Below are 12,699 nucleotides of genomic sequence, written 5' to 3'. Positions count from 1 at the left end.
CTCTCTCTCTGTCTGTGTGTGTGGTAGATGTTAGTTATGTTGATGTTGTTATGATGTTAGCGGTTAACAGTAGTTATGTACTGTGGGTAACTCCGATCTCTGTGGTGGTGTAGGTGGTGAGAGGGGCGGGGTCAGCAGCATCCCTCTGTTTGCTATTTTCGGGCTGAACTTTTACATGGCTGACGCCTGATGAGGTAACACATGAAAATGGTTGACTTACCACGCTGCGCTGATGTACAGAGGTCAGGTGTAGCAGCAACTCCCCCTGACAGCATCTGTAGAATAGACGATGGAGATGCGATGAGTGCCTAGCAGGAGATATCTGTGTATGCTCTATCTGTATACAATTTTAGATTGTGGTGCTACCGCATGAATAGTTTTGTGAAGAGACGGCATGCACCACGCACGCACGCACACACACGTATACAGCAAGTGACAGATGCCAACGAACAGACACACATGCACACAATCAGTGAGTGCGCCGTTAGTCAACAGGAGCGCTGAGATTTCTTAGGGAACAGGTGTTCCTCATCAGAATCCTCCGGTATCGCTGCTGAAGTCCTCTAATGAGAGATTCACACAAACGCCGTTAACTGTCGAAAATGGTGCAAAAAAACTTTGTTAAAACTCATATGTGTGTTACGTGTGCCTTATCATGTGCATACCCTTGCTGTGGAAGGTGAAATCCTGGCTTTATTAAGGCGCTCGTTTTATTTCTCATATCTTAAAGGCTGGGGGGTCGGCTTAGCTCAGAAGTTAGAGCGGGTTGACTTGTGACCGGAAGGCTAGTTCGATCCCCGGCTCGAGATGTCCCTGAGCAGGTCCCCTAATCCGATGAGCTGGCTGTCGCCTTGCACGGTTGACTCCGCCGTGAATGTGTGTATAAATCGCTTTGGATAAAAGCGTCTGCTCAATTTAAATGTATGGTTGGTGTGGAAATTCCGGTCACATCCCGACAGCAATCAACAAATCAAATGCTCGGACCAAAGGGATAAATGTGTGTCCGTCGCAGGCCTACAATCATTTAATTTGGCCCGGATGAAATTATTGTGATGGCCTGAAAGTTGACCCGCCTACCTGACTACCTGTTTGCACTTTGCACATGCAAACATTTTGTATGTGCACTCATTTTGTACGACTGGAGTCTTCCCAAAAGCAAGTCTGAACTGCAGCCCAAGTTAGCAAGCTGGTCACTGGTTTCGGTGGCTTGGCTTCAATGGATGCCTGTGATCTTTTTCAGTTGGATACTTTCAAAGATCAAGCTTGCCATGGCTTGTGTCTGCAAATAACCTACCCTAACTTTAAGTGCGTGTGTTAAGAACAACAATAGAGATGGGGGGGGGGGGGGGGAGAGAGAGAGAGGGAGGTAGGGGGCCGGGGAGAGGGGAAGATAGAGACGTCTGAAGTATATTTCTGAGGAGGCGTTGGTGGCCCCCGGGGGTTCAGCGGGCCCCCGATTTCTCACCTCGGCCACAGGATTGACGCCGAGCTCCCTTGGGGGCGCGCAGTTTCGATCGAGGAGAGAGTGGACCCTTCCCAGGCAGGAAACGAGACAGAGAAACACAAAGACGGCCGAGACTGAGAGGGAAAGAGAGTGTTAGCGGGAGGGGGGGGGAGAAGGGGGAGAGACAGAAACACTCAAGTCACGCTTTTGAAGACCTAGCTGGGTCGACTCTCTGGTGGCGGGGTATAGCAACAGAAGTTGAGCTTTGTAGAACTCCTTGTTCTGAAGGCGCGCTAGCACGGCGGCCTGAGTGCTACGCAGAGAGTGATTCAACAGTACGTCACACGCCTCCCCCCTCCTGCAAACGGGGCTGTCTCTGCTTCACATGGCTCGTCCTTGGCTGTTGTGTCGCTGGCTCAAGGACACGGTGGGGAGAGGCAGAGGAGCAGGCTGGATGACAGCCATAATGATGATGATGGTGGTGGTGATGGTGGTAGTGACTATGATGGTGCTGGATGTGATGGCGGTGTCGTGATGATGGTGCCCGACACTGCTGGTTGTAATTGCGGTAGTGACGATGATGGTACTGGTGTTGATGGTGGTAGTGGTGTTGGTTGTGATGAAGATGATGATGATGAAGATTTTTGTTGGTGATGAAGATGGTGATGATGATGGTGCTGGTGGCGATGATACTGCTGCTGGGGTTGGTGTGGGTGGTGATGGTGGTGGTGGTGGTGTTGATGATGATGGTGCTGCCGGTGTTGCTGTGGGTGGTGGTGATGATGGCGGTGGCGCCGGCGGCGATGGACAGCGGCGGCGATGACGACGGCTAACCCGTGTCCCTCCGCTCCGCTCTCTCCCTCGCAGCGACGAGGAGGAGCTGCGCAAGTCGTTCTCGGAGCTCGGGGACAGCCTCTGCGACTCCACCGCCTCCACCTCGGTGCGGCGCGTGGGCAGCAGCGGGAAGCCCCTGTCGGAGGAGGCGCACCACGCCTCGGCCTCGGCGACCACCGGGGCGCTGCTGTACAAGAACGGCTTCCTGGTGCGCAAGGTGCACGCCGACTCGGACGGCAAGAGAAGTAGGACCTTTATAAGTAGCACTGTTGTTCCCTCTCTGTCTCTTTGCCCCATGCTTACATTCTCAATTCACCATCCGCTAAAAAAAGGTCAAACTAATGATGCGCACATGATGTTGTAGGACAATCCGGAGCACAGAAATGTCTACCGTACCAGTTGTAAAGGCTACGGTTATAGTATTCTAAGAGTAATTATTTTTAAAAGATAGATCTTTTTCTTTTTTTTTCATATCATTATATTTGTTGAGGTGTTGAATGTCAATAATCGACATTCAAAGTGTGTTATATAGACCGTGATGTTACTGTATCATTCAAATGGATGGACATCATCCGATGTCCCATGATAGGATCATATGCATATGTAGGATGTGTAAACGCTCTCACAGCAGTGGACCCACTATGTCCTGTACTCTGTGTACTGCAGTGCTTACATGTCTATAAAGAATGTGGTTATGCCACAACCCACGCGTAAACAAAACGCTGTAAAATACAGTAGAAATTGTCTTATTTATTTGTATTAGTAAATGATCAAACTGTCGTCTTTGGTAAAAAGAAAAATCTTTTAAAATAAAGTTATCATATTCACACAACTACCGTAACTTTGTATGTAAATGGAACGCAATATCACACACGTGTAACTGATTGATCCATCCATAGCTCCGAGGGGCAAGAGAGGCTGGAAGACGTTCTACGCCATCCTGAAAGGACTCATACTCTACCTACAGAAGGTACGCCCCTCACGATCAGCCTGCTACAGTATATGTCACACACTACTTCACTACCATGCCGTCGTAGGTACGATTCGAGAGTTTTAAAGAGAGGGAGCCGATGAGAACTACGTTTGAATACCAACAACCCAAAGAAGGCGACCCCTCCCTCCCGTTTTATCTGCCATTCAGGACTGTTGCGTTCAAACACTTGTAATTGACAGGCACGATGGGTTCCACAAACCAATCAGGGAAGAGGTGTCCTGACTGGTCAGAAATTAACCAGGACCAGTCTGAAAACTAAATGCTGTGGTTCAGGGGAAGGCGTGCAGTCAAGCCAAGGCAGATATTTCATAGATTATCTCCCCTACTAATAGCTGACGGATGGCGTTGGCACTTCTAATGAATTACACTGGAATTTTTACTCTCAAATCGTAACCACTTCCCCTTTAACAGATTTAACAGGCTTTTTGTTTCATTTTATTTATAGGGTATTGGAAAAAGCAGCTGGCTACATTCTCACAGCAGTTTTTAATTCCTAAAATGGTTTCTAGAATAAAAAAAAATATTTGATTATTAAATCCCAAACACTATAAGACGATACAAATGTATTTTGGTAAGGCGGTAGCAACACACACACACACACACACACACACACACACACACACACACACACACACACACACACACACACACACACACACACACACACACCAGAGATGGAAATTAACTTTTTTGCCAGCCACTTTTTATACGCTATATATTTTTCAATATATGCGTACATTTTAAACAATATAATAGTAACAATAGATAAGAAAAGTGTTTTTCATACACATCAGTTGGTGTTACGATGACAAGTTTGGGGATAATTCATCTATACAAAGTATTTTCATTAAAAAACGAATTGACATATTAATAATAAAACAACATGCATGGCTACACCATCATAAGTCAATAGGAACATTTGTTTTTTTGTATTTACATGTGACTGCATACAAATGTGTCCACACAGACATGGTAACTAACGTATGATAGTAAGCATTATATGCCCTTAACACTAATATTCAGAAGAAAATATGTGTGGCATTCAGTCCAATGCTGACAATATATCTGTGGCATTCAGTAGGCCAATGCTGTGGTAAAGTGTGTAAAGTATGACCAAGTGTTTCTTTCTGTTCAATAGATAGAACTTTATCAATCCCCTGTAGGAGAAATTTGTTAATGTTTGTCCCTATAAAACAATAATGGTAAAATAATAAATACAAAACACGACGGTAACTGAGTAGGTCAAACCGTCCAATCTGAAGGCTCTACTTAACCACTCCCCCTACTCACTTCCACCAATGCGAAGCGAACAGAACTGAGTAGGGGAGGGCGTAGCCTAACTAGTTTGTGAACGACCCAGAGAAACGCAACTCAAATTCAATGTGAACATATATGAGGCTTTAATAAAATCCCGGACGATTTTGAAATTCCGACACACATTTTTTAAAAGTGTGTCAAAAAGAGGGCATGTCCGGGCAAAAGAGGACGTCTGGTTACCCTACCGTGTGGCGTGTGAGCGTGTGCATGGGTTGAAATGCGTGTGTCTCACGCCGAACGCGGGAGACTTGAGAGCCCTGTTACCGATATTATCCCGGATATTGACAGTCGCAGTTCAGCAAAAGAGGCGTAGAGGAAGAAGGGGCCCGGATGTTGACGGTAATGGTTGTGGAACTGTGCAGCGCCGTATATAACGAATGTATGAGATATGCAAATTTGATCGGACCTGACTGGAAAGTATTACCCGCCACCATACAAATCCACCCGCAAATGGCGTGTGGCGGGTGTTAATTTCCATCCCTGACACACACACACACACACACACACACACACACACACACACACACACACACACACACACACACACACACACACACACACACACACACACACACACACACATTGTCGATTACTTAACACAAATGCAACATTAAAATAGCATTGGCTATACAACTGAACAGAGGCATAATCTACATCTCTCAACGCAAATGCAACATTACTATTAGAGCTATAACTTTTGAGAACAATTGCGGCTCTCTTTTTTTATTCATGATGTTAGCTGCGGTGGAGAACACGCGCTATTTGCGGACTATTTCTCTGCTGATCATCACTACGAATGGTAATTGTAAAAAGACACACCGTGTGAAGATATTTTTTCGTTTTGGCAATTAGCCTTGTAATAAGCGGGATAATATATAGAACGTCGCCGGTCTTTATCGAAAATAATACCATTCAGGGCGAAGCGCACCTCCGCTGCGCGTCGGGGTCCGGTTCGCCCTGTCGGTGCTTATTTTCCCGATAATGACCGGCGTTCTGTACAACATTATCCCTTACATATATCATATAAGTCAAGACCAACATAACAGCGCGAGAGACATACGAACGTACGCTCACCACTTTTGTGAATGCCATATATAGGCCTACAGTAGCTTACATTAAGATTGCATGATAGGAATAGATCTATTCCGATTAGAAATATAATCGGATCAGAAGGGTCCATTTAAATGTTGCTATCTCATGTTAAAATATTATGATATTATGGACAAAAAGTTTTAACCTACCGATGGCAAGGTGCAACCTGTGTCCGAAGCATTGCAGCCTGGTCCAATCAGAGACGCGGCCTTGACCACGTTCGATCCATTATCTGTAGTGATGCACACTTGGCGTTCTTCTTTAAAACCCCATGACTCAAGCGCTTCCTTGAGTCCTTGTGCTATCTCCTCGGTCGTATGTTCAGAGGGGAAGTACGACGTCTGCAAACACCGGCTGCCAAGATTCCAATCGTCCGTTATATAGTGAATGGTCAGGCTGAGGTAAGGCTCCATGGTACGGCTCGACCACAGGTCTGTTGTAGTGGCGAAGTATTTCAAGTCACACAGCTCTTTTTCAACCTTTTCGCGGAGCTCGGCATACAATTTTGGCATCTCTGTTTCTGTAAAGTATTTGCGGCTAGGCACCTCGTATCGTGGATCAATAGCTCTGATCATGGCGTTAAAGCCGCGACTCTCTACTGCTTGAAAGGGGACCATGTCCTTACACAAGTAAACAATTATGGCCCTTGTAATTTCCATCCATCGCGGGCTCTTCCTATTGTAAGGTGTTCCCTTTGAAAATGATTGTTGGATGGAGGACTGGATCGGTTCCTGTTTTTTCTTTCCTGCGTTCTTCAGACTTGAGCTTGGGGTTGGCTGCATTGCCTGGCTCTCATGGTATTCACCGATATGTTTCGTTTTGAGGTGGTAAAACAGGTTAGTCGTGTTACCGTTCTTAGCCAGAATTGTTTCCCCACACACTCTACAGAGTATAGCTTGCTGCTGCTCGTCGGTCCGCTTAAATCCGAACCAATTCCAAATGATGGAAGTTGCACCTTTCTTTTTCACCAGCTCCTCCGTTTTGCTTTCAGCCATATTTACTTAGATGATGATGCGTTGATGCCGGTTGCAGCTCATGGCTTTTCAAATTTCGCGGGTCGCGGATGATGCATGTAGCTGGTCGCAGCTCGTTGCTCTTTTTAAATTTCGCGGGTCGCGGACGATGCGTTGCAGACGGTTGCAGCTCGTGGCACTTTATATTTCGCGGGTCATGGATAGATCGCGTCAAACATGCAATATCGCGATAGAGCAATATAACTAAGATCTCTTTCGTCGGCAATCTTTTATCGTTTATATCGTATATCGTTTATATCGCGCATTCCTAACACACACACGCGCCCTCTAGTTACTCAGAGGTGTTTTAAATGGAGGTGGCCTGCTTTCCTCCATTTCCCTGCACACACACATACACTACAACAGGCTTTAGTGTGTCAGGGCCAGCCAGCCGGTCTCTGGCAGGTGGCTGGGGCTGCCATATGGGGCCCCGGATCCTGGCTTTACAAAGCTCTGAACCCTGCCAGCTTCTCAGGCCACCGTCACGCTGACCAAATCAAGTGCGGCAACTGGCAAGACAAAAACAAAACGGCCTCTTTTGTCCGGCACCGGATTCCTCTGGCTCAGATCCAGAGGCTCGTCAAATGAGGCTAAAAAAGAAACGCATCCTGGATAAGGAATAGGTGATTCTGGAAGGCTGCCGATGCTGCGGAGGATAACTGTCTGGAGGGGAGCCATTGGACAGCAGGTGTCACCATGTGATACAGTAATGCTTCCACAAGGCCTCTCAATGGGCCTCGTTCATTGAATTGTTATTCAGCCAAAGGTAGTTGAACCTCCTTTACTTGTTGGTGGAGCTGGTAAAGGAGGTGATCGATTGGGAAAATACGAGCGATAGAAGACGCGCTCTCCACTATTGCAGATCCTTTCGAAGAACCCTCGGGCAATAGCTCAAATCCTCACAGCAGGGGAAACAACCTTGTTTCGGACGCGTGAACGTTATTCCGCTTCCTTCCTGAAACGGATGGCGGTGCACTCACGGCTTCAGCGTTTCATGACCTTCTGTGTTCCTGTGTCCTTGTACCATTAAGGGAGAGTACCGGCCAGATAAGCAGCTCTCGGAAGAGGACCTGAAGAACGCCGTGTCCATCCACCACTCCCTGGCCATGAAGGCGGCGGACTACAGCAAGAGGCCAAACGTCTTCTACCTGCGCACCGCCGACTGGAGGGTGTACCTCTTCCAGGCCCCGTGAGTCACGCACACATGCACATGCACATACACAAACGCTCACACAAACACGCACACATACACGTACACATGCACGCAGGCATACACATACACGCAGACACACATACACGTACACGCACACATACTCATACACGCAGACATACATATACATGCAGACATACACATACACGCAGACGTACAAATACACGTGCACATACATGCACACATAAGCAGACACACACATACACATACACGCAGGCACACACATACACATACAAACACATACACATACACGCACATACACACACACATACGCACACACACACACACACATACGCACACACACAAATTGCCAACATTACATCTTGGTGATATTTACGGGATGGTTTTACCCCGTTTTTTTGTACGGGGTAAATTACACAGAGGATAACGAAAACACTGAATTGATTTCTTTGTCCATGAGACAATCCATTGCAAAACTCGCTGACACCTAGTTGGCAAAAAGAACCTGCGACAGATTACCCATACTAAACCAACTCGCAGACGCCCACGGACACACACACCTGCATGCAAACACTAGCATACACACTCATGCACCCCAACACTAGCATATACACTTGTGCACAACCACAAGTGGTCTAGAAAATGGATGAACATTCACCTTTGGGGTGAGCATTTAGCAGCACGACGGCGATGGTAGAGCTTTAAAGGGCACAGGCAGGTTATTGCTGTGGTTTCCATTCTTATGTCTCATAAGCAGCGGCAGGGCAGATTTACACGGAGGAAAGTGTACTGCAGGGCAATAGAGCGATGTCTTCCACCGGGGAGGTTTGCTTATAAGAGAAACGGCATTAAACCTTGTCCTTTCAAGCCCTTATCACATCTAAAGCTAGATTGCTAAATCCTGCAGCTTTTCAAAAATTGCCTGTTAGACGAGCACTCTTTTCATCCTGCCATCGCAAGGTCATTCTTCAGACTGTTTATCTATGACCGCTATTCCATACTCCCCTCCCCGTTTTCTGCCAGTCAATCAGAACTGAGCAATTGGCCAATCAGAACTAAGCTGATTTGATACATTAAGTTTGATGGTATTTGAGTCTTAGTGTAATGTGTGTATATGTCTGTGCTTTTTGATGCGTGTGAGAGGCAATATATCATGACACTACTTATACTACTCCGCTGAGTTTTAGATGTAGTTTTCTAATTTTCTGATGAGGAGATAAAGATGGTGGCGCGTAAATGGTGATGGTGAGCATTATTGTGCTTGAGCCCTGCCTTACATTGAATGCAAAGGTCCACAGTTAGGGAGAGCGAGCAGGGCAGAGGTGGGCACGCTAGCCGGGAACCAGGAAGTGGCACATGAGCGGCCACATGTGACAGGTCCCAGGAGGAGACAGGCGCTCTGCTCCAGTTGCAGCTCCAAATGTCCCAGTTACTCTCACCACAGCTCCTCTGACACGCACACACCAACGCGTTCTCTCTCTCTCTCTCTCTCTCTCTCTCTCTCTCTCTCTCTCTCTCTCTCTCTCTCTCTCTCTCTCTCTCTCTCTCTCTCTCTCTCTCTCTCTCTCTCTCTCTCTCTCTCTCTCTCTCTCTCTCTCTCTCTCTCTCTCTCTCTCTCTCTCTCTCTCTCTCTCTCTCTCTCTCATATTCCCTCACATTCTCTCTCTCATTCCCTCACATTCTCTCTCTCTCTCTTATTCCCTCACATTCTCTGCCTTCTTCCTCTTCTGGCCTCTCTCCTGTAGAGGACTCGGAGCGAGGCCGTTTCGCTCCATCTGATTACTCTTATAGTTTCACTAATTGGTCTGCTGCTGCATTCTCCGATAATTATCTTTTTGATGTTGCGAGCCACCTATGGGCCTATTTTCACATGGCAAGAATGCAGGCCTTTTTTTTTTTACTTTGTGTGTGTGTGTGTGTGTCTTGTTATCCATGGCAGGAACGCGGAGCAGATGCAGTCTTGGATCACGCGGATCAACGTGGTGGCAGCCATGTTTTCATCCCCTCCCTTCCCAGCAGCCATTGGCTCTCAGAAGAAGTTCAGTCGGCCGCTGCTGCCGGGGACCATGTCAAAGCAGTCCGAGGTACGATCTTATCCTCTGCTGCGAAGCTGTCTGAGGTACGGTAACATCCTCTGTTACAATGCGGTCCGAGGTACGGTTATGTCCTCCCCCACTGTTTATCCCCAGAGGAAGGAAGCGTTGCCTTGGAAACAGATTGCTTCTTGATCAGGATTGAGGCCCACAACCACCTGAGACCTTTTTAATAAGAATATTAATACACTATGATAATGTCATAAATAATGCATGATTGCCATTGCTGTCATATACCTTAGGGCTCACGTTTAGTAGCGCACGTTTTCTAAACTAGCATTTTATTGTTTTGCGAGATCCTGGAGCGTAACCTTATAGTACTTCGTAAGCCTCATCAATCATGAGGCGTTATAGACCCTCGGGAAAAGGGAATGGAGACCAGAGGGCTTTCCTTCAAAGTCGGTCGTTGGAGAAGGAGCAGGCTCAAACAGACAAGTTAAGTTAAGTTGTCCTTCATTGCCCTTTTTGGGGGAAATTCTTTCTCTGCTTTTGACCCATCCGGGAGCCGGTGTACACAACACATTAGCACGTACACGCACACACACACACAGAGGAGTGACCCTGTCAGAGGTCCACACACACATGGGGGCCCACCCGGAGCAGTGGGTAGCCGCAGTGCAGTGCCCAGGGAGCAGGTGGGGGTGTCAGGGGCCTGGCTCAAGGGCACCTCATCCGTGGATCCAAGGACATAGGGATAGCTTCAAGTGACCCTTCCCCCCCCCCCCCTCGCCCCACAGGAGGAGCAGGTGAAGTCCCACGAGGCCCGCTTCCGCTCCATCTCCACCGAACTGGCCGAGCTGCGCTCCTACCCGCCCGAACGCAAGGTCAAAGGTCGCGACCTGGACGAGTACCGGCAGCGGGACGAGTATTTGGAGTTTGAGGTATGCCGCTCGCCTTCCTCCCGGCCCGATGGGGGGCCCAAAGCAAGCCTGACGGCGGGGGGGATACATAAATTGGAAAGTCGGCGGAGCGACAAGTCATTAGTGTCACACCAAAGAGCAGATATTTCTAACAATACCTCTTTCTTCCCCTCGTTATTTTCCTTGTCACCACCTTCAAACACCTCCCCCGCCTTCCCCCTCCCTCTCCCTTCTCCCCCCCCCTCTCCCTTCTCTCCCCCCCATCCCCCTTCTCTCCCCCCCCTTCTCTCCCCCCCCCATCTCCCTTGTCTCCCTCCCCCTCCTGCCTGCAGAAGACGCGGTACGGCACCTACGTCATGCTGCTGCGGTCCAAGATCCGCGCTGGCGAGGCGGACCTCTCCCTGTTCGAGGCCCAGCTCCTGGAGGACGGCGCCCTGCAGCGGGCCCAGTCCAGCCCCACGCTGCAGGACAGCAGCCTGGCCAGTCAGGCCAGCAGCAGCGCCCGGGACACGGCCAACAGCAGCAAGGCCAGCGGCGCCAGCAGTGCCCACGGCGGTGGCGGCGGCGGCGGCGGTGGCGGCGGCGGCGGCGGCGGCGGCGGCGGCGGCGGCAGCAAGCCTCGTGCGGAGGGCCAGAGGCACAGCTACCGGCAGGCGGTGAAGAAGTGAGGCTGGGCGGGACGTGGGATGGGGGGGCGCCGGTAGCGGCAGGCCCGCCTTCCTGCAAGGGTGTTTTTATTTTTAAATCCCCTTTATGATCCGGTCATGGGATCCGGAAGCACTGCTTGGAAAAGGAGGGGGGATTGGGGGGAGGGATGGGAGTGAGGGTAGTCCACTCCACTCCTCCCTCCCTTAACCAACCCCCACCCACCCACCTCCCGCCCACAACGCCCTCTACCCCGCACCCTAATCTTCTCGTCCAATAGGGGAGCTGCGGGGCCCTGTGACTGGTATGGTGGCTGGCCAATACCAGCGGGGTTGTGAAGTCAGGAGGCGGAGGGACAACGAAAAGGGCACAAGCCTGGGGGGGGGGGGGGTGGGGGAGGAGCATGGGAGAGGAGCATGGGAGACGAGGTGTCGCTCAGAAAGGCATTCTGGGTGCGCTAGTGTACGGCACTGCGCTGCACTGACAGACTGTTCCAAGGAGTCAGAGACATGGACCAACCGTTCGGGCATCCTTCGCCGTTTATTTAGTTCTTCTGTCACGGCACCTTCGCTCACCGGCCACTCCCACCTGCTGTGTTACCTGTGGCCTCGTGTGAACTCTGATTTGGGACCAAACGTGTTTTGACGCACATTAGACATTGCATTGTTCAGGTCGAGCCGACCGCCCACCACCACCACCACCACCAGTCTGGTTTCGGGCCACCGAGCTCTGGCTCTCACGGATGACCCCGGCCCACCGGAGGTCGTCTCAACAATGGCGGTACCCGTTTCAGCCCTCCAGCTGTGTTCACATTCCACGCCAGAGAGCCGACACCGAAGCTCCCCCCACCGCCCCCCTCCCACCACGTATCCCAACCGTAAGAACGCAGGCGCTGGCTGGACGAGGGAGGGAGACCGGGAGAAGACCCAAGGATGAATCTGCACAGTGTACAACACATATCAGAACACATATCAGGCCTGCGTTTGCATCTTATCTCTGGGGGGGGGTGGGGGGTGGGGGGCATGGAGCGACGAGCCGCTCTCGGCCGAAACACACTGGCGGGTCGGCCCCGATGAGAGCGGGAGACGTTTCACCATACTATTAATACACCACACCACACAAATCGATACTTAACGCGTTTCCACCCCAGACGGGCGCCACCATCTTTATCTCCTCCACCACTAACAGATGTCCTCTTGTTCGGTCGCTTACGCTTTTGTCCCGTGGTACGCATCT

At 49.7% G+C, this 12,699-nt stretch overlaps 1 protein-coding gene across 1 annotated transcript in view; it reads left to right on the top strand.

Moving 5' to 3' along the window:
- The window catches only part of LOC130371797 (PH and SEC7 domain-containing protein 1-like), a 41,929-nt gene extending 29,530 nt beyond the window's left edge, over positions 1-12,399 (top strand). Inside the window, exons 9-16 of the mRNA XM_056577659.1 lie at positions 2,312-2,523; positions 3,178-3,248; positions 7,726-7,883; positions 9,805-9,949; positions 10,696-10,839; positions 11,151-11,373; positions 11,744-11,767; positions 12,287-12,399. Of these exons, the coding sequence (XP_056433634.1) occupies positions 2,312-2,523; positions 3,178-3,248; positions 7,726-7,883; positions 9,805-9,949; positions 10,696-10,839; positions 11,151-11,373; positions 11,744-11,767; positions 12,287-12,399 (1,090 nt within the window). The remainder of the gene's footprint in view (positions 1-2,311; positions 2,524-3,177; positions 3,249-7,725; positions 7,884-9,804; positions 9,950-10,695; positions 10,840-11,150; positions 11,374-11,743; positions 11,768-12,286) is intronic.
- The last annotated feature ends 300 nt before the right edge of the window (positions 12,400-12,699 follow it).

The sequence above is a fragment of the Gadus chalcogrammus genome, chromosome 18, assembly GCF_026213295.1.
Source record: "Gadus chalcogrammus isolate NIFS_2021 chromosome 18, NIFS_Gcha_1.0, whole genome shotgun sequence".
In the NCBI taxonomy this organism is placed as follows: Eukaryota; Metazoa; Chordata; class Actinopteri; order Gadiformes; family Gadidae; genus Gadus; species Gadus chalcogrammus.
The sequence above is the reverse complement of the archived record's forward strand: the minus strand, read 5'-3'. Positions and strand labels throughout refer to the sequence as shown.